The 22992-nt window shown below is 38.7% G+C and overlaps 1 protein-coding gene and 1 pseudogene across 2 annotated transcripts in view; both read right to left on the minus strand.

The window, feature by feature from the left end:
* Positions 1-22992, minus strand: part of RAB6A (RAB6A, member RAS oncogene family) — an 83473-nt gene that overhangs the window by 43562 nt on the left and 16919 nt on the right. Inside the window, exon 2 of one of the 2 annotated variants that reach the window (XM_060400007.1) lies at positions 13752-13883. The exons of the other annotated variant lie outside the window; for it this stretch is intronic. Coding sequence (XP_060255990.1) covers positions 13752-13797 — 46 coding nt within the window. The 5' untranslated portion in view covers positions 13798-13883. The remainder of the gene's footprint in view (positions 1-13751; positions 13884-22992) is intronic. 2 annotated transcript variants of the gene reach the window in all.
* LOC114118430 (quinone oxidoreductase-like) lies at positions 14266-16300 on the minus strand (annotated as a pseudogene).

Consider the following 22992-nt stretch of genomic DNA (forward strand, 5'->3'; position numbering starts at 1 on the left):
GAAGGGCAGACCTTAGGGTTCCCAGCAGCAGATGGATGTTAAAAGAGTCCAACACACAGTTCAGAATTTGAATCCAGCCAAAGTAACTGCCTTCTAGGACAAAACAACTCTTTGGAGTAACAATAAAATCTAGAGTCTGTATATATGTATTCTTCATCATCCTGTATCCAATTAAAAAAGTGTAGATGTGCAAAGAAATAAAAAAATATAATTCATACCCAAGAAAAAAAGTAGTAAAAAAACAAACTCCAACCTCGATGGAGGGGAGTTTGGGGGATAATGGATACATGTCCATGTACGGCTGCATTCCTTCTGCTATTCATCTGATACTATCTCAACATTGTCAATTGGCTATACCCCAATACAAAATAAAAAGTATAAACAAAAACAAAAAACTAAACCAAAAGACTCCAAGATGAGTCAGATTTTGTAGTTAGCAGACAAGGATTTAAAGCAGCTATCAGAGACATATTCTAGACCTTGGAAGAAGATATGTATAAGAAATAAATAAAAGGAAAATGTCCACAGAGAAACAAAAATGAGAAAAAAGAATCAAATGTAAATTGAAACTTACAATAAGTAATCAGAAAAGTAATTGTATGGATTTAACAGATGATGGAAATGGCAGAAGAAAGAAGTGAAGCTGAATATAGATTAAATAGTTTAATATATATATAAAAGAAGTTCCCACTGGATAAGATAGAAGAAATTAGGGGGAAATATTTGTAGAAATAATAGCTGAAAATGTTTCACATATAGTGAAACGTTAAGAACTTACAGATCCAAGAAATTCAATGAACAGGACAAATACAAAGAAAACCATACCTTGACAAACTATGAAAATCCAAGGATAAAGGAAGAAAATCGTTGAAAACATCCAGGGAAAATGTACTACACATAGCAGGTGGACAGGGGAAGAGGCAGGAGGAGAAAGTGATGTACATTTTTATGAACTCCTCCACAGAGAAAATGAGAACACAAGACAATGGAATTACCTCTTTAAATTTCTTAAGGAAAATACATTTTTTAACACTTAAATACTATATCTCGTAAAACTACCTTTCAAAAATGAAGATTAACTGAAGATTATAAACTAAGGTCATAAAGTGAAGTTGCTCAGTTGTATTCGACTCTTTGCAACCCCATGAACTGTAGCCTATCACGCTCCTCCGTCCATGGGATTTTCCAGGCAAGAGTACTGGAGTGGGTTGCCATTTCCTTCTCCAGAGGATCTTCCCAACCAAGGGATCGAACCCAGGTCTCCTGCATTGTAGGAAGATATAATTAGCGTCTGAGCCGCCAGGGAAATCCACAGACAAGCAAAGATTACAGACAAACAAAAGGGAGAGAATTCCTTGTCAGATCTGTAATACCTGGTGGTCCATCAGTTAAGAATCTGTCTGCCAATGCAGGGAACGCACATTCAATCCCTGGCCCAGGAAGATCCCACACACCACGGAACAACAAAGGCTGTGGGTCACAACTACCGAACCCACGCTTGGGAAGAAGAGAAGCCACTGCAATGAGAAGCCCAAGCACCACAACAAAGAGTAGCCCCCACTCACCACAACTAGAGAAAGCTCCTGCAGAGCAACAAAGACCCAGCAAAGCCAGAAATAAATAGATAAATAAATAATTTTAACAAGAGAGAGACAGACAATTAAGAGAGTGAGAAGGAAAACCCAGATTGTGAGATATGTGAAAGGGAAACCAGTTTCAGCATGACATTGTAATGAGCTGCACACACCAACTTCCCAGTGAAACTGGGAAGAATTTAAACAAAACCAAAAGCATTTAAAATCTCTGGAAACAGTCCTAAAGGCATAAAGCAAATGAACATTTACTCAAGAAAATATACTAAAATTCAGTAATAAATGAATGTCTGCGGTATTTGAACAACAACAAAAAAGCCATGTACAAGTATGCTAAAAACAGCTTTATTCATAATGGCCAATAACCAGAAGTAATCTAAATCTTTATCAACAAGAGAATGGATTAAGAATTCCCTGGATGTCCAGTGGTTAGGGTTCCGTGCTTCCATTGTGGGGATATGGATTCAATTTTAGTCTTGGAACTAAAATTGAACATGCCCTGGGACTAAAAAGAAGGGAGTGGTGGGGGGAATGAGTAAATTATGGCATAGTAATAACAAAATGTTACACAAGCAAAAATAACATCTTATATACACAACTAAGTGAAGTTTCTCAGTTGTGTCCGACTCTTTGCGACCCCATGGACTGTAGCCTACCAGGTTCCAACATCCATGGGATTTTCCAGGCAAGAATACTGGAGTGGGTTGCCATTTCCTTCTCCAGGAGATCTTCCCAACCCAGGTCTCCCGCATTGTAGGCAGACGCTTCACCGTCTGAGCCACCAGGGAAGTCTATATACACAACAACATGGACAAATTTCACAGACAATACATGGGGTGAAAGGGGTCAGATATAAAAAATATATGTTGTATGATTCCACTTACATATAGTTCAAAACTGGCACAATTTATCAGTGAAGATAGAAGTCAAAGTAGTAGTAACTTCTGGAGTTTCTAACTGGAATATGGAGTCAGGGAAACTTCTGACTGCTAGAAAGACCTATATTTTTATCTGAGGAGTAGTTACAAGAATGTATTAATATGTAAAATTTTCAACAAGCCATACATTTAAAATTTGTCTACTTTATGGACTTCTCTGGTGGCCCAGACGGTAAAGTGTCTGCCTACAATGCAGGAGACCCAGGTTTGATCCCTGGGTCGGGAAGATCCTTTGGGGAAGGAAATGGCAACCCACTCCAGTACTCTTGCCTGGAAAATCCCATGGACTAAGAAGCGTGAAAGGCTACAGTTCATGGGCTTAGAAAGAGTCAGATACAACTAAACGACTTCACTTTATGACCTTACCAGATATTACACTTTAACAAAAAGAATTTTTTTTTTAAGTAAAATACTTAATTATATATATGTGATTCCCAATAAAAACTGCATATATTTATGTGGATATCATGTAATCCTGATCTATTGTATTAAGAAGGGTCTTTACTTCTGTTGCAGTCTACCCTATACCTGAGAAAAACAATAGATAAACCCAAACTGGGGGCACTCTAAAGCAGCGGTCCCCACCCTCTAGGACCTAATGCCTGATGCTCTGAGGTGGAGGTGATGCTCTTGAATCATCCTGAAACACTCCACTCCACTCCTGTCTGTGGAAAAAGTATCTTCTATGAAACTCGTCCCTGGTGCCAAGAACTTTGGGGACTGCTGCTCTAAAGGATATCTTGCCTCAAGATGGATCATGAAAAACAAGCAAAGGCTGAATGAGAAACTGTCACAAACCAAAGGAATCTACGAAGACATGAAAACTAAATGCAATATGGCACTCTGGACTGTATCCTGGAACAGAAAAAGGGTATTAGTGAAAAAAACTAGTAACATTCAAATAAATGTCTAGAGAGTTTGGTTATATATTGTAATATACTAATGCCAGTTTCTTAGACAAATGTACCATAGTAATTTTAGATGTTAACATGAGGTAAACTGCTGCTGCTGCTGCTAAGTCACTTCAGTTGAGTCCAACTCTGTGTGATCCCATAGACGGCAGCCCACCAGGCTCCTCCGTCCCTGGAATTCTCCAGGCAAGAACACTGGGGTGGGTTGCCATTTCCTTCTCCAATGCATGAAAGTGAAAAGTGAAAGGGAAGTCGCTCAGTTGTGTCCGACTCTTCGCAACCCCATGGACTGCAGCCCACCAGGCTCCTCCATCCATGGGATTCTCCAGGCAAGAGTACTGGAGTGGGGTGCCATTGCCTTCTCCTAGGAGAGGGTTAAATGGGAATTCGGTACTGTTTGTAATATTTCTACATATTTAAAATTATTCTAAAATAAAAAGTTCATTAACAAAGGTAAAACATACACACAAAATCCCTGAATTCAAAGTTTAAAAGACTTGTATGCTTTACTGTGTATATATTATGTCTAATCAAAAAAAAAAAAAAGAAATCTAACAAGTCTCAGAGCCTATACATGCTTGATCCCTAAAAAGGGGGATCAGAGGAGAACGATAATGGGTCAGAGGATTCAGGTTAACTGGCACTAAACAGTAAAAGTAACAGTATCCTGGAACTGAGTATACTATATCCACTTGAGTAAACCATTCATTTAAGTTGGATAGAATCATCATAAAGATCAGAAAACAGGGACACTTCATCAAGTTTACACAGACTGTATGAAGAGTTCTATGTCTGGCTGCTAGCAAATGGTTAATAAAAATCTATAGGTTTGACAGAAAGAGGGACAGACAGAAAGGACCACAGGGAGGGAAGCTTGATTGCTACTCTTTCAGGGTAGCAGAGAAGGAACATATGAGAGAAATAAAACAAGAAATGCAAAACATTAGTAACATAAGCTCTTTGATGGTACTTGGGGACTGAAAATCAAAAACAATTACAATCACACAGCTTACTATCTACATAAACATCACTTACCATTCTAGTGTTATCAACCTGACTTTACTGGCCTGCATGTGTGCAGGCAGGTCACTTCAGTCATGTCTGACTCTTTGTGACCGTATGCACTGTAACTGGCCAGGTTCCTCTGTCCATGGGGTTTTCCAGGCAAGATACTGGAGTGGGTTGCCATGCCCTACTCCAGGGGATTTTCCCAACCCAAGGACTGAACCCATGACTCTCATGTCTCCTGCACTTGGAGGTGGGTTCTTTATTACTAGCACCACCTGGAAATTCTTATCTAGGGAATCAGAGTTGCAAATAACTACTGCTCCTTCAGGAAATTCCCCAAAGTTCATCAAATTAACATAAAACTGTCCATCTAGTCATAAGATAGCATAAAATGATGTTTACTCTCACAGATTTTTAAAAAACGTTTGCTTGCTTGTCTGCACCAGGTCTTAGTTGTGGCATGCAAGATCTTTAGTTGCAGCATGTGAACTCTTAGTTGCAGCATATATGGGATCTAGTTCTCTGACCAGAGATTGAACCTAGGGCCCCCTGTAATGGGGGTTTGGAGTCTTAGCCATTAGCCCACCAGGGAAGTCTCACAGATTCTTTGAACTTTGTCTCAAAATGCTCACTCTTTGTAGTGTCCACAAATTTTAAATGATTGCAACAATCTTTACCCAATTCTAATCAAGCCTCCATATTAATATAGCCTCCTTAAATCAAACCTCCCAAACCATAAACATCCCAACTTTGCTCTCCTCCTTCCCAAAAGGCTACAGTGTTGGTTTGAATAGTGTATCCCCAAAGCTCCTGTTCATTGGCAAACTGAAAAGTGACCTTCTTTGGAAATAGGGCTCTTCACAGATACAATCAAGTTAAATTCTGGTCATGATGGATTAGAATGGGTTCTGGCAATAATCAGAAGCTAAGAGAAACAGATAGGATGGTTTCTATTACAGAGCCTTCAGAGGGAGAATGACCTCCCTGACAACTTGATGTGGGACTTCTAGCCTCCAAGAACTGTGAGATAATAAACTTTAGTAGTTTAAAGACACTAATTTGTGGTAATTGCTATGGCAGTCCTAAGAAATTAATAAAGCTCCTAAAACTAAGCATTATCTTCCTTAAAGTGGTAAGCAATAAACTCAGATTTACCTTAACAACAGGTTGTGTTAGTGCTATTTTCAGGGAGTAAGCACTGAACAGAGTTCATTATACTATCTGAACTATATGATATACATTTGAAAAAGTCCATAATAAAAAGCATTTGAAAATATTTTCATAATCTAATATATCATGGCCCCAATGCGAAAATCAGCATGTTACAATTAAATTATTATAAAGGTCAAAGGATGCTCTGTCATTAGTTCAAATATCATTTCACATGAAGTCTTTATCCAAGTCTTTACAGCTTCATCCTCTATGCTCTTCTGACAGTAAATACAGCCTTAATGACAACCCTTTTCCTTAGGTAGAATGGATTCTTCTATAGAAAGACAAATAAATAAATGGTCCTGACAGTAATATTACAAAGGCTATAAATCCTAAATAGTATGGGTAGTGAACCAAGAACTTCTAGATGTACAAGTTGGTTTAGATAAAGCAGAGGAACCAGAGATCAAATTGCCAACATTTGCTGGATCATAAAGACTGAGAAGGAATTCCAGAAAAACATCTCCTTCTGCATCACCAACTACGCTAAAGCCTTTGACTACGTGGATCATAGCAAATTGTGGAAAATTCTTAAAAGAGATGGGAATACCAGACCACCTTATGATGTTTCCTGAGAAACCTGTATGCAAGTCAAAAAGCAACAACTAGAACCAGACATGGCAAATAACTGATTCAAAATTGGGAAAGGAGTACAACAGGGCTATATATTGTCACCTTGCCTATGTAACATATGCAGAGTTCACCATGCAAAATGTCAAGCTGAATTACAAGCTGGAATCAAGATTTCTGGGAGAAATATCAACAACCTCAGATATGCAGATGATCCCACTCTTAGGGTTATTAAGGTTAGGGCACAGAGCAAAGAGAAACTAAAAAGCCCCTTGATGAGTGTGAAAGAGGAGAGTGAAAAAGCTGACTTGAAACTCAACAGTCAAAAAACTAAGATCATGGCATCCAGTCCCATCACTTTATGGCAAATAGAGAAAAAGTGGAAGCAGTGACAGATTTTCTTTTCTCAGGCTCCGAAATCATTGAGAATGGTGACTGCAGCCATGAATTTAAGACACTCTGTCCCTGGAAGGCAAGCTATGACAAAGCTAGACAGTATTAAAAAGCAGAGACATCACTTTGCTGATAAAGCTCCATATAATCAAAACTATGGTTTTTCCAGTGGTCACGTATGGATGTGAGAGTTAGACCATAAAGAAGGCTGAGCACCAAAGAATTGATGCTTTTGAATTGTGGTGCTGGAGAAAGACACTTGAGAGTCCCTTGGACAGCAAAGAGATCAAACCCACCAATCCTAAAGGAAATCAATCCTGAATATTCATTGGAAAGACTGACGCTGAAGCTCCCATACTCTGGACACGTGATACAAACAGCCAACTCATTGGAAAAGACCTTGATGCTGGGAAAGACTGAAGGCAAAAGGAGAAGGGGGCAGCAGAGGATGAGATGGTTAGATAGCATCACTAACTCAATGGACATGAATTTGAACAAATTCCAGGCAATAGTGGAGAACAGAGGAGCCTGGTGTGTTGCAGTCCATCGGGTCACAAAGAGTTGGACACGACTGAGTGACTGAACAACAGTGTTAGGTCACTTAAGTACATTCATTTAAAATGGGAGAAGCATCTGGGGTATTTTATTTCAAATTCCAGTATTAGCAAAGCTAACAAAATGTTGCATAGTTGGGAATATAAGGACAACCTTTCCTATAGAGCCACTTTGCTGTATTTATCAAATATGGAGCTCAGACTTCCCTGGTGGTCCAGTGGTTAAGAATCCTACTGCCAATGAAGGGGACACGGGTTTGATCCCTGTTCCAGGAGGATTCCACATGTTGCAGGGCAACTAAGTCCCTGAGCCACTACTGAAGCCCTCACACTCTATAAAGCACATGCTCTGTAACAAGAGAAGCCACTGAAATGAGAACCCCACCCACCACAACTAGAGAGAAGCTTCTGCTCACCTCAACAAGAGAAAGCCTGAGCGCAGTAATAAAGATCCAGCACAGCCAAAATATTTTAATTAAGAAACAAAACGTGTAGTTCAATCCAGCATGCAGTTTGATCTAAACAAGTAAGAAAATAACCAGACATATACACAAAGATTTAGGTATAAGACTGTGCCTTAAATAGTATAGGTACCACTATCTTTAAGAGTAAAATTTAGGAAAAGCCTGCTATTACAACAGGGCTATCCATGGTTATATCAATTATAACATCTTCCTAAGTTCCACAGTGCTATGTATCTAATTCAAATTTCTGCTATAAAATCTTAGTGACCGAGGAAATGGGTAAAATAAAGTTGTAAAAGAAAAATCTGTATAATTTTATTACCCTAATTTTGGTAAAGCAAACATATGTATTAATTATTCACAATCAAGAAAGATTACATCTATAATAATTAAAACTTATAAAAGCAAAACGATTTCTAATAGTAAAAATCTAAGTTAGAGGAGAATAAACAACTAAAGGAGAGAAGCCCTCTCAGAGTAAAATTAAATGGGAATAAGACAACTATAAAATACTGGAGGTCAAGGAAGTTAAATACAATAATTTTTTCTCAAGTAGCAAATATCAATGTTTTAAAAAACTAAAATTGGTACTGTTATGCAATTAAGACTGAAATGCAATCAGAGACCCCCCAGGAAGAAACAAAAGCTTTTTTTCTAACCATGGGACAATTGCACTTATCTTCTATGCTAGTAAGGTTATGCTTAAAATCTTGCATGCTAGGCTTCAGCATTATGTGAACCAAGAACTTTCAGACGTCCAAGCTCGGTTTAGAAAAGGAAGAGGAACCAGAGATCAAATTGCAACATTTGTTGGATCACAGAGAAAGAGAATTCCAGAAAAACACCACCTCTGTTTCACTGACTTACATCAAAGCCTTTGACTGTGCGGATCATAACAAACTGTGGAAAGCTCTTAAAGAGATGGGAATACCAGACCATCTTACCTGTCTCCTGAAAAACCTGTATGTGGGTCAAGAAGCAACAGTTAGAACCCTGTATGGAACAACTGATTGGTTCAAGATCAAAAAAGAAGTACAACAGGGCTGACTGCTGTTGCTCTGTTTGTTTAATCTACATGCTGAGGACATTATGAGAAATGCCAGGCTGGGTGAGTTACAAGCTGGAATCAGGATAGGTGGGTAAAGCATGAACAACCTCAGATATGTGGATGATACCACTCTTATGGCAGAAAGTGAAGAGGAATTAAACAGCCTTTTGAGGGTGAAGGAGGAAGAGTGTAAGAGCCAGCTTAAAACTAAATATGAAAAAAACCCACAGCCCCATTACTTCATGGCAAACAGAGGGAAAAACGCGGAAGTAGTGACAGATTTCCTCTTGTTGGGCTCTAAAATCACTGCAGATGGTGACTGAGGCCATTAAATTTGAAGACGTTTGTTTCTTGGCAGGAAAGCTATGACAAACCTAGATAGTGTGTTGAAAAGCCGATAAAGGTCTGTATGGTCAAGGCTATGGTCTTCCCAGTGGTCACATATAGTTGTGAGAGCTGGACCGTAGAGAAGGCCAAGCACTGAAGAACTGATGCCTTTGAACTGTGGTGCTGGAGAAGCCTTCTTTAAGTTCCTTGGACGGCAAGACCAAACCTGTCAATCTTAAGGGCAATCAACCCTGCATACTCATTGGAAGGATTGATGCTGAAGCTGAAACTCCCAGTATTTTGGTCATCTGATGCAAACACCTGACTAAATGGAAAAGTCCATGATGCTGGGAAAGACCGAGGACAGAAGAGGTCGTCAGAGGATGAGATGGCTGGATGCCATCACCGACGCAATGGACATGAACTTGGGCAAACTTTGGGAGATGGTGAGGGACACAGAGAGACCTGGCATGCTGCAGTCCATGGGGTCGCAAACAGAAATGACTGGGTGACTGAATGACAACAAATGAAATATTCAAATGTCATGTATTTTCAAGTAATCTCTAAAAAGACTAGAATGGCATTTAAAATGCTGCCTCAATGCCACCTCCAGAAACAGAAATTCTAGCCCAATTCCAACATTTGTAACAATGTGTCTGAAATCAGACCATCAGCAAAGCATTATTTCTACTCTCCTGTAGTTCACTACAGACTAGGCATTGATAAGTTCTTATTGGGATTCCTATTTTATTTTACTGTAACAATCACTGAAGAACAATTTAGGTATGAAATCTAATTCAAATGGTGTTCCTGTTCAAATTAAGTAGGGAAGATAGAAAAAAACTAATGCAATGTGATTTAAAAGTAGAAATATGTACAGAATGTTGTGGGTGGGAATAGTCTTACACAATGAGGCTGGAAGACCAGGAAAAACCTCTGAGAGAAAACCTTTAAAGCCAAGGTGAAAAACAGATTAGTTAGCTAGGAGAGATAAGATGGCATCTCATGACCTCAACAAGCATTATGAACTACCCTACATTAGACAGCTTACTTGTGGAGCTTCATTTGATTTTCCAATCTTACCTGAAATACATCTAAAAAGAATTAAATATGCAACTCCATTTCTATATAGAAGTACCCAAATTCTTCAAAAACAAATCAGAAAAGAGCATTTGCAATAAGCTATATATAGGATATAACTCTCAAATTACAGGCTGATGAGATTTTATTTCTAATATTGAACCTATCGCAACCTCAAAAGTCTGAGTGAGTGAATAAGCAGTTTAGGGGAAATAATTCCTGAGTTGGAATTCCTGTTCTGTCTTTTTAAAAGAAATTGAAATACAATTCACATATCATAAAATTCACCCTTCTAAAGTACAAACTTCAATAGTTTTTAATATATTCACAAAGTTGTACAACCATCACCACTAATTCCAGAACATTTTCATCACTCCAAAAGAGAAATTCCATACCCATTAGCAGTCACTCCACAAAACCCCCTAGTCCTAGCAACCATTAATCTACTTTCTATCTCTATGGATTTGCCTATTCTCTAGCCCACTTTTTTACCAGCTACATAACCTACACAGTTTACTTAATCTTTCTGTGCCCCAGTTTCATTTATAAAATAAGTATAATAATAACTCCTATATCACAGGGTGGTTATTAATACATACAAAAAGCATGCTCAGTGAGTATAAACAATTATTAGGAAGCATTTTAGAAGAAAGTTTTCTTCATAATGATTTAAGATTTCAACAGAAGGATGAGAATAATTCTAGATGAATCTAGAATCTAGTTATCCTCTCACTGAAAACAAATACTGGTCTATCAGGCAACCCTGAACAAATTTCAGTGATTTGATACACAATATATTTTCTGCCCTCAGTGAAGCTGAAAAAGAGATTTATAAACAAAAGATATCTAGAAAGACACAAAATGTTTGGAAATAAACTAATACACTAATAACCCACGGGCTCGTGAAGAAATCACAATGTAAATTTTAAAATAATCTCAACTAAATGATAATGAAAATATTATATGTTATGCATGATTCATAAAAGTCAAATGTTTATAACCTCATGAATGAATAAACGAAGTGTGGTATATCCACATAATAGAGTATTATTCAATCATAAAAAGGAAAGAAGTGCTCATACATGCCACAAAAAAGATCAATCTACAAAACACTATGCTAAGTGAAAGAAGCCAGTCACAAAAGACCACATATGACTCCATTTATATGAACTGTCAAGAATAGGCAAATATATAGAGACAGGAAGTAGATAAGTGGTTGCTTAAGGATTGAAGAGGGTAGGGGAATTGGGTGATGATAGCTAACAGACGCAAAGATTCTTCTGGAGGTGATGAAAATGTTCTAAAATTGTTTATGGTGGGACTTCCCTGGTGGTCCAATGGTTAAGAATCTTCGTGCCAATGCAGGGGATATGGGTTTGATCCCTGATTGGAGAATCAAGATTCCAAATGCCATGGGGTAAGTAAGCCCATGTGCCACAACTACTGAGGCCATGGTGCAACTACTGAAGCCCTAGAGCCCATGCAACTGCAACTAGAGAAGCTACTGCATTGAAATGCTCTAGCATCGCAACTACAGAGTAGCCCCACTCGTCCAAACAGAAACCCCACATGCAGCAAGGAAGAGCCTGTGGGCCACAATGAAAACCCAGCATAGCCAATATAAATTTTAAAAATTGCTTATGGTGATGGTTGCACAACTTTGTGAATATACTAAAAACTACAAACACTCCAAATGCGTGAATTTTGCTTTCTTAAAATTTCCAGTAGAATTTATTGTAGAATTTATTATCATGCTTTCCTTTTAATTTTATACTGGAGTATAGTTGATTGACACTGTTAAGTTAGTTTCAGGTGTACACCAGTGTGATTCAGTTATACATGTACCTATTCTTTTTCAAATTCTTTTCCCATTTAGGTTATTACAGACTACTGAGCAGAGTTCCTTGTGCTATACATAGTATATCCTTGCTGTTGGTGGTGGTTGTCTAGTCACTAAGTTGTGTCCAATTTTTCTGACCCCAAGAACTTCAGCACGCCAGGCTTCTCAGTTCTTAACTATCTCCCAGAGTTTGCTCAAACTCATGTCCATTGAGTCGGTGATGCCATCCAACCATCTCATCTTCTCCTCCTGCCTTCAACCATTCCCAGCATCAGGGTGCTTTCCAATGTGTCGGCTCTTTGCATCAGATGGCCAAAATATTGGAGCTTCAGCATCAGTCCCTCCAATGAATATTCAGGGTTGATTTCCTTTAGGATTGACTGGTTTGATCTTGCAGTCCAAGGGGACTCTCAAGAGTTTTCTCCAGCACCACAGTTCGAAAGCATCAATTCTTCGGTGTTAGTCTTCTTTATCGTCCAACTCTCACATCAGTACATAACTACTGCAAAAGCCGTAGTTTTGACTGTATGGACCTTTGTCGGCAAAGTGGTGTCTCTGTTTTGTAAAACACTGTCTAGCTTTGTCATAGCTTTCCTTCCAAGGAACAAGTGTATTTTAATTTGATGGCCATAGTCAACATCCTCAGTGATTTTGGAGCCCAAGAAAATAAAATCTGCCACTGTCTCCATCTTTCCCATCTATTTGCCATGACGTGACAAGACCAGATGCCATGATCTTAGTTTTCTGAATGTTGAGTTTTAAGTCAGCTTTTTTACTCTCCTTTTACCTTCTTCAAGAGGTTCTTTAGTTCTTTAGTTCCTTTAGAGGTTCTTTAGTTCCTCTTCACTTTCTGCCATTAGGGTGATAACATCTGCATATCTGAGGTTGGTTATCTCTTTTAAATATAGTAGTATGTACATGTCCATCCTAAACTCCCAGTTTATCCACTTACCCACCCTTCCCTCCTCCCTGCTTCACCGCGCCCCCCGACCCTGTAACCTTAAGTTTCTTCTCAAGTCTGTGAGTCTCTTTCTGTTTTGATTAAGTTCATTTGTATCATTATGGATACTAATTCCTTGCTGGTCACATCATTTGCAAATATTTTCTTCCATTCTGTGGGTTGTCTTTTCGTTTTGTTTATGTTCTCCTTTTCTGTGCAAAAGTTTTTGAGTTTAATTAGATCCTTTTTATTTTTATTTCCATTACTATAGGAGACAAACTGAAAAAGATATTTCTGCAGTTTAAGTCAAGGAGTATTCTGCATATATTTTCCTCCAAGGGTTTTATAGTATCTGCTTTTAGACTTAAGGCCTTTACTCCACTTTGAGTTTATTTTTGCTTATGGTATTAAAGAATGTCTTTTCTTTCTTTTTTTTTTTTTTTAACATGTAGCAGTCCAGATTGTTTCTTCAATTTCTCCTTCTGATTTTTTATTGTTAGTGTATAGAAATCCAACAGAGGACTTCCCCAGTAGCTCAGTGGTAAAGAATCCACCTGCCAATGTAGGAGACATGGGTGCGATCACAGGTCTGGGAAGATTCCACATGCCACAGAGCAACTAAGCCCATGCGCCACAACTACTGAAGCCCATGTGTCCTAGAGCCAGTGCTCTGCAGTGAGAAGCCATCGCAACGAGAAGCCCAAGCACAACTAGAGAGTATCCCCTGCTCCATTGAAACTAGAGAAATCTGTCCCACATGCAGCAACAAAGACCCAGCACAGCTGAAAATAAATTAGTTTAAAAAAATGCAACAGATTTCTGTGTATTTATTTTGTATCCTACAACTTCACCAAATTCACTGATGAGCTCTCACAGTTTTCTGGTAGCATCTTTAGGATCTTCTGTGTATAGTATTTCATCTGCAAACAGTGACAGTTTTACTTCTTTTCCAAATTGGATTCCCTTTCTTTTTCTTCTCTGATTGCCGAAGCTAGGACTTCCAAACCTATGTTGAATAGAAAAGATAAGAGTGGACATCCTTGTCTTGTTTCTGATCTTAGAGGAAATGTTCTCAGCTTTTCACTGTTGACTATGATATTAGCTGTAGGTTTGTCACATATGGCCTTTATTATATGAGATATGTTCCCTCTATACCCTACTCTGTAGAGTTGTTATCATAAATGGGTGTTGAATTTTGTCAAAAGCTTTTTCTGTAACTACTGAGATGACCATATGGTTTTTTCTTCAATGTGTTGATGTGGTATATTACACTGACTGATTTGCTGATACTGAAAAGTCCTTGCATCCCTGAGAGAAATCCCACTTGATCATGATGTACGATCCTTTCAATGTATTGCTGGATTTGGTTTGCTAGTATTTTGTTGAAATTTTGTATCTATGTTCATTAGTGATATTGGTGATGGTTGCAAAACTCTCGAATATACTAAAAACTATGGAATTGTATACTTTAAATGAGTGAACTGTATGGTATATGATTTAAAAAAATTTTTTAAACTTCCTCTAGAATTTATTACAGCTACCATGTTATGAAAACAAAAGCAGATCATTCTTAATGTGCCGAATTCATTAATGAAGTAAAAATATTTAATCCCAATCACATAAAAAGATAATTTTAACTCTACCTTGAAATTGAATCAATGAATAATTATCTGTTTGGAAACTACATACCTAGTACCATATTATACCAAAGATAAGGCTGCTGTCCTCATAGAATATATGGATCATTGGTAATCAACCATTAAACTAGTTAATGTCACAATGTATTGGGAAATATTGGAAAATTAACAAATTTATCTGGATACTGTTCATCTTGCCCTTCTGAGAGACTTACAGATCTAGATGAGATTAGTTTTGAAAGGGGGTCTTGTTTAGCCCAAAAAATCTTCAGAATTAATCAGAGACTAAGGGTTTCCCAGGTGGCTCAGTGACAAAGAATCTGTCTGCTAATGCAGGAGACAGGGATTCTATCCCCTGGGTTGGGAAGATTCCCTGGAGGAGAGAACAGCAACTCACTCCAGTATTCCTGCCTGAAAAATTCCATGGACAGAGGAACCTGGTGGGCTGCAGTTCATGGGGTCACAAAGAGTCAGACACAACTGAGTGACTGAACATGCATGCATGCAGAGGCTAAAGAACCTTTATACGAAGAAGTAGGCTTGGAAATCAAGCAGTCCTATTTTGATGTTTTAGTCAAAATCATGGAATTAATGATCAAGTATCAAGAATTTCCTACTATGATGGTACTTTGATGAGAGACAGAAAGCATAAAGAATACTGCCAGTATTAAATAAACTGCACTCCAATGCCTATGATCTCTAAAGATAAATCTTTTTAACATTAGAAAACTCACTGAGTCAAATGAATGGTAATTAAAGAAAATGTAGTGTACACAAAACTGAAGTAAGAAACCTCTAATTACATAGGAAATCTATGAAAGGATCAATCATTTTAAAAAAATTATTTTTCCACTAGTCCCACTGCTATGAATATCATCTTCATGAGCCTAGGCCACCTTCTCCAATGGATACTGAGGACCCATTACTGATCTTAACCAATCAATTTCCATTTTGGCTTGAAGGACTGCTGCAAACTGCTGAAATTCCTCCTTGGTAGATGAATACAGAGCAACTCCTATTCTAGATTCCTTTGCCATGATGTCCCATGGATTTATTTCAAAGGACCTCTGCTGCCAACAACTATTACTTGTCCTCCATGTGACAAAAGATTCAAATCATTGCTAAGATTTACATTAGCTAACATTTCAATAATCACATCAACTTCTTTTCACCAAGAGACTTCTTAATTTTATCAACTTAATTAGCTTCTTTGTGATTAAATACTTCATGGGGTCCATTCTGCTAAACAATGTTTTGTCCTTCTTCAGAACCAGCTGTGCACAAAACCTTTAAGCCATAAGCTCTAGCAATGTGGCACACTGCCTACCCAACTCCTCCACCAGCCCCATAACCTGAATACTTCCTCCAGCTTTCACAGGCGTGGGGAGCAGAGCTCAGTAAGCAGTAAAACACAGGAGCTCCTTGTTTAAAGTCCAGATTTTCTGGCAGTGTGTAAACAAGTTTGACTGCCTGCCAGACCATACTTTGTGTAGCCCCCCGAAATGTGCTGGTAGTAAAAACTGTCAGCTTTCTTGAAAGCAAATACATGTCCTCCAACAGCGTCTATTATCCCAACTAAAACTAAACCAGGAGTATAAGATAGAAGTGGTTTTCTACTTTAAGCACCAAAGTAAATGTGTTTACTAGGTTTACATCACATGCTTGGACTTTGATTAGAACCTGATGGTCTTGCAGAATGATCTTGCTGAATCTCACTGAAGTTACAGCACTTTTTGATCCACCAAATTTAAAAACTAACAGCTCTCATCAACGTCTCTCCAGTCACCATGATGACCTAACCTAGGTATCAGTTCTAGAGGGGGAAAATCTGAGAGAGTTCCTTCAGATTCCACAGGAAAGCAGGGCTGTGTGGTATACAATTCTATCTTAATAAAGCTGTGATTAAAAATCTATGATGGTGATTACTGTACAACAAGGTGAATATACTGGATGCGAGAACTGGACCACAAAGAAGGCTGAGCACCGAAGAATTGATGCTTTTGAACTGCGGTGTTGGAGAAGATTCTTGAGACTCCCTTGAACTGCAAGGAGATCCAACCAGTCAATCCTAAAGAAAATCAGCCCTGAATACTCCTTGGAAAGACTGTTGTAGAAGTTAAAGTTCCAATACTTCGGCCACCTGATCCGAAGAGCTGACATGCTGGAAAAGATCCTGATTCTGGGCAAGACTGAAGGCAAAAAGAGAAGGGGGTGGCAAAGGATGAGATCGTTATATAGTAGCACCAACTCAATGGACGTGAATCTGAGCAACCTCCGGGGGATAGTAACAGTAAAGGACAGCTTGGTGCACTGCAGTCCATGGGGTCACAAACAGTCAGACAAAACTTAGCGACTGAACAACAACTGAACTGTATAAATAGAAATAAGTTAAAATGGTAAATTTTGCTATGTATAATAATTTTAATATTGGAACACCAAAGATAACTAAAAAAAGGCGTTGATTACTAAAGATTAGAGAACAACAAACCACAACACTATCTGTAGTCCATCATGGTAACAAAGACACCTGAAAAAGGTACCTAGGGATCACACAAAAAAAGCTCAGCTGCAAGCAAAACTCACTGCAACATTAAACCCAGGATGTCTCACCTAGGTGATGCAATTTTAGAGCAAAACAGAAAATCAATTAAACCAAGCTAACACTACACCCATGTAGCAAATCTAATCAACAACACTGAAGTCCAATAAAGCTAGTAACCTTTCTCTAAGGACCAAAATTGAATAAAGATATTGTTTCTCCTAAAGTTTTTAAAAGAAGAAAACTGCAACTACACTTGTACAATCACATTTAAAAACCAGGGAGAATGAATTCAGTCATATAAATTAATTGCTAAAATAAGTAATTTCACAATATGGCTCAAAAGTTGTTTTTAATAAAGATGTTTTACTTCTTTACAATAATATTTATGTTAAAGGCATTATATCTATGATACGAATTTCCAGGCTGATGAAATGGAGATATCCAAAGTAAAAACAAAAAATAGTTAATTACACAAGAAGACAGAAAAGATATTCACAAACAGGTAAAGACTCACTGATGAATAAAACTTAAACAAATATATTAATTCTTGGACGGCTACTATTTCTCACTTCATTCCAAAACCACCAACTGCTAGGAAACGAGGCTGGAGAGTGAGACTGAAAACCAAGTCAGAGTAAGGCCTTGAACACATAGGAAGTTTACAATGCACTGAGACACAAATATGCACACGTACAAGAGAGTCAACAAGAAAGCACTGTGCAAAGTAAGTGTCCGTTCTATGCGCTGCCAGTTTGCTGTTACGTTGTGCTCAGTCATTCAATCATGTCCGACTCTCTGCAACCCCATGGACTGGGGCCCACCAGGCTCCTCTGTCCATGGAATTTTCCAAGCAAGAATACTGGAATAAGTTTGCTTTTCCCCCTCCAGGGGATCTTCTGACCCAGGGATCAAACCCACGTCTCCTGCACTGGCAAGTGGATTCTTTACCACTGCACCACCTAGGAAGCCCAATGCCAGAGGTGTCATTCATCAATTTATAAACATTCTAATGCTCCCCAGTATCCATAAGCTAAAGATCCTTACCAGGCACTCAAACTGGAGACTAGCCTTTCTACTGTCATCTCCTACCCCTGCCAAACATAAAAAACCTCTGACAGTGATGGAAGGCTATTAGTTATTCTTCTTGCATAACATGTTCCTTTGAGCCTCTGAGATTTTGCTCATGTAACCTAATTTTGTGGAACTTTTCTTTCTGGTTACATTATGAACTTATGAATTCAATATCAGATACAGTTCTGCGTGGAGGAGAGAAAAACTAAATTACCTTTCAACATTACTCTCAGCTGAATTCCCTGGTGGCCAGGTGGCTAGGATTTGGGGCTTTCACTGCTGTGGTCCAGGTTCAATCCCTGGTCACGGAACTGAGACTGTGCAAGTTGTGTGGTGCATTGAAAAAAAAAAATTACTTTCAGCCTAAGACTGTATTTCGAGAAGTATTTTAGATGGCTGCAGGGCTCTTAACTTATTCTCACAACAGAGTCAACATCCATCTATGAATGTATCTTAAGGATAAAATGAGCTGAATTAATTTTAAAAGCAAGCTAAATGTCCATCAACAGAGGAACAGATAAAGATGTGGTGTATATATACAATGAAATACTACTCAGTCATCAAAAAGAATGAAAAATGCCATTTGTAGCAACATGGTAGGACCTAGAGATTATCATTCTAAGTGAAATAAATCACAAAGAGGAAGACAAATACCAGATGATATCACCTATACATAGAATCTAAAATATGATACAAATGAACCTATTTACAAAACAGAGACTTACAGACTTAGAAAACAAACATGGTTATCAAAGGGAAAAGGTGGGGGAGGGATAAATTAGGAGTCTGAGATTAGCAGATACAAACTACTATATAGAAAATAAAGAGGTTCTATTTATAGCACAGGGAACTATATTCAATATACTATAATAAACTATAGCAGAAAAGAATGTGAAAAAGAATATATACACACTTACATATACAAATATATCTAAAACTGATTCACTTTGCTGTGTACAAGTAACCAACACAAATCAATTATACTTCAATACAAAAATTATTTTAAAAAGATGAGCTGGAAAAAAATCTGCATCCTCAAAGAACAGTTGAGCGGAAAGTTCAAAATTCTAGTGTAAGTTTTACATTAGCTTTACTCAAGAACTTTTAAAGTCTAATTGTAGAAATTTAAGGTAGTTCAGACAGTAAAGCGTCTGCCTACAATGCGGGAAACCTGAGTTCAATCCCTGGGTCGGGAAGATCCCCTGCAGAAGGAAATGGCAACCCACTCCAGTATTTTTGCCTGGAAAATCCCATGGATGGAGGAGCCATGGCGTTGCAAACAGTCGGACACAACTGAGCAACTACACTGAAGGTAAGGAAGGGCTTCTCTGGCGGCTCAGACTGTAAAGAATCTGCCTGCAATGCGGGAGACCTGGGTTCGACCCCTGAGTTGCAAAGATCCCCTGGGAGGAGGGCATGGCAACCCACTCCAGTATTCTTGCCTGGAGAATCCCCATAGACAGAGGAGCCTGGAGGCTGCAGTCCATTGGGTCACAAACAGTTGGGACACAACTGAGTGACTACACACCCACACACAAGGTAAGGAAAAGCAAGATCCACTTTTTATGAGAGAAAACTAGAAAAAATGGCAATATAAGAAACATCTCAAATTACCTTATTTATGCATTGTTTACCATTTTATCTTTCCCAATTTATAAATGATAAGCTGCAGAATACGGACCTTATCTATCTTAATCACAGCTATACTCACAGTTTTGGTACCTGCCTGCACTAAATGAAATAATGAAAGAAACCACCAAGTAGGCAGCATTCACTAAGGTTGTCAAGAGTCTGCATTTTTGGCAAGTTAAAATAGATATAGCTCACAGGGACACACATCATAAAACTCAATAAACAGGTTTTAGAACCAGAAGGCCAAATTTACTAATCAATGTAAGAAATAGCTTTCATAAGGATGGGAATATTCAGGTCAATATGACTAGCAAATTTTCTCATTCAAGCTGACACTTCTGATTTATATGCTTTTCTATATGTTGCACTTCAATAAAAACGTTTCCTTGTAAAATAAAAATCTAGTCGTTGCCTGAAATGGAAACATGGAGTTTTATACACACGCCCACTTAAAGTACACATTTTAAGTCAAGTCAGAAGGAAGAATGGTAAGTAGAGTTAGAGTGCCAAGGTCCTTGAATTGTCCAGAAGGGTAAAGGAATCACTTACCTGTAGACTTGTAAGTCATGGCTGTGTGCCACAACTTCTAGGGTAATCACTTAATAACAAGGAAAAAAAAAAAGGTATAACATCCCAATTAATAAAGAATATCGAATAATTTTTTTAAAGACTACAAATCCAAATAACACAAGAAGAGAAAAAAGAAATACTCAGGACCAAAAAAAGCACATTAAAACTATGGTAGATTTACTTTTAATCCAAATACATAATTATATTAAATGTAAATGTACTAGATTTCCCTAGTGGCTCAATGATAAAAAATCTGCCTGCCAGTGCAGGAGACACAGGTTCGATCCCTGATCCAGGGAAGATCTTACATGCTGCAGAGCAACTAAGCCCATGCACCGCCACTATTGGGTCTGTGCTCTAGAGGTCAGGAACCTCAACTACTGATCCCATGTGCCACAAATACTGAAGTCCAAGCTCCTTGTAGCCTGTGCTCTGCAACAAGAGAAACCACTGCAATGAGAAACCCCCACCCTGCAACTAGAGATTAATCCCCACTTGCATCAACTACAGAAAAGCCCGTGCAGCAATGAAGACCTAGCACAGCCAAAAATAAATAAATATTTTTAAAAAATGTAAATGTACTAATGTTCCAATTTTAAAAACAATTACCAGACTGGACAAACACAAAACCTAACTAGATGACTACTAAGACACATCTGAAACACAAGAATTCAAAAACGATGCATGTAAAAAGATAGAGGGACATTCCTGATAGTCCCACAGTTAAGACTCTGCATCCACGTATGGATGGCTAATAGACACATGAAAAGATGCTCAATATTAGGAAAATGCAAATCAAAGCTACAATGAGGCATCATCTCACACCAGCCAGAATGGCCATCATCAAAAAGTCTACAAACTGTAAATGCTAGACAGGGTATGGAGAAAAGGGAACCCTCCTGCACTGTTGGTGGGAATGCAAACTGATACAGCCATTATAGAGAACAGTATGGAGATTCTTTAAAAAACTAGGAAAAAAAAAACCTACCATATGACCCAGCAATTGCACTGCTGGGTATATACCCTCAGAAAACCATAACTGAAAAGACACATGTACCCTAATGTTCACTGCAGCACTATTTACAATAGCTAGGACACAGAAACAACCTAAATGTCCACTGGCAGATGAATGGATAAAGAAGTTGTGGTACATATACAAAGGACTATTAGTCAGCTATAAAAAGGAATGCATTTGAGTCAGTTTTAATAAAGTGGATGAACCTAAAGCCTATTACACAGAATAAGTAAGTCAGACAGAAACAAGCATCATATATTAACATATATACATGGAATCTAGAAAGGTGGAACTGATGATCCTATTTGCAGGGCAGCTTCCCAGGTGATGCTGCTGGTAAAGAATCCGCCTGCCAATGCAGGAAATATGAGGCAGGTTTGATTCTGGTTGGTGAAGATCCCCTGGAGTAGGAAACGGCAACCAACCATTCCTGTGTTCCCACCTGGAGCATCCCATGGACAGAGGTGCCTTGTAGGCTATAGTCCATAGGGTAGCAAACAGTAGGACATGACTGAAGCGACTTAGCACACAAAGGATATGAAGAACAGACTTTTGGTAAGAATGGGGGAGGGAGAGGGCGGGATGACTTGAGTAGTACTGAAACACATACATTGTTGTTGTTCAGTTGCTAGGTCATGTCCCAATCCGACTCTTTGTGATCCCACGGACTGTAGCGTGTCAGGCTTCCCTGTCCTTCACTATCTCTTGGAGTTGGCTCAAACTCCTGTCCATTGAGTCAGTGACGCTATCCAACCATCTCATCCTCTGCTGCCCCCTTCTCCTCCTACTCTCAATTTTCCCCAGCATCAGGGTCTTTGCCAATGAGCTGACTCTTCGCATCAGGTGGCCAAAGTATTGGAGCTTCAGTTTCAGCATCAGTCCTTCCATGAATCAGGGTTGATTTCCTTTAGGATTGACTGGTTTGAGCTCCTTGCTGTCCAAGGGACTCAAGAGTCTTCTCCAGCACCATGGTTCAGTTCAGTTCAGTCGCTCAGTCATGTCCGACCCACACTCAGCTTTGTTTATGGTCCAACTCTCACATCCACAAATGACCACTGGAAAAACCATAGCTTTGACTACACGGACCTCTGTCAGCAAAGTGGTGTCTCTACTTTTGAATAGGCTGTCTAGCTTTGCCATAGCTTTCCTTCCAAGGAGCAAGCGCCTTTTCATTTCATGGCTGCAGACACTGTCCGTAGTGATTTTGGAGCCCAAGAAAATAAAATCTGCCTCAGTTTCCACTTTTTCTCCTTCTATTTGCCATGAAATGATAGGACCAGATGCCATGATCTTAGTTTTTGAATGCTGAGTTTTAAGCCAGCTTTTTCACTCTCCTCTTTCACCATCAAGAGGCTCTTTAGTTCCTCTTCACTTTCTGCCATAAGGGTGGTATCATCTGCATATCTGAAGTTGCTAATATTTCTCCAGGCAATCTTTGATGACAGCTTGTGACACATATATTACCATATGTAAAATAGCCAGTGGGAATTTGCTATATGATGCAGGGAACCCAAAGCCAGTGTTCTGGGACAACCTAGAGGGGTGGATTGGGGAGGGAGGTGGGAGAGAGATTTAAAAGGGAGTGTGTGTGCTAAGTCACTTCAATTGTGTTCAACTCTTTGCAACTCTATGGACATAGATCACCAGG

The sequence above is a fragment of the Ovis aries genome, chromosome 15 (assembly GCF_016772045.2).
Source record: "Ovis aries strain OAR_USU_Benz2616 breed Rambouillet chromosome 15, ARS-UI_Ramb_v3.0, whole genome shotgun sequence".
Taxonomy (NCBI): domain Eukaryota; kingdom Metazoa; phylum Chordata; class Mammalia; order Artiodactyla; family Bovidae; genus Ovis; species Ovis aries.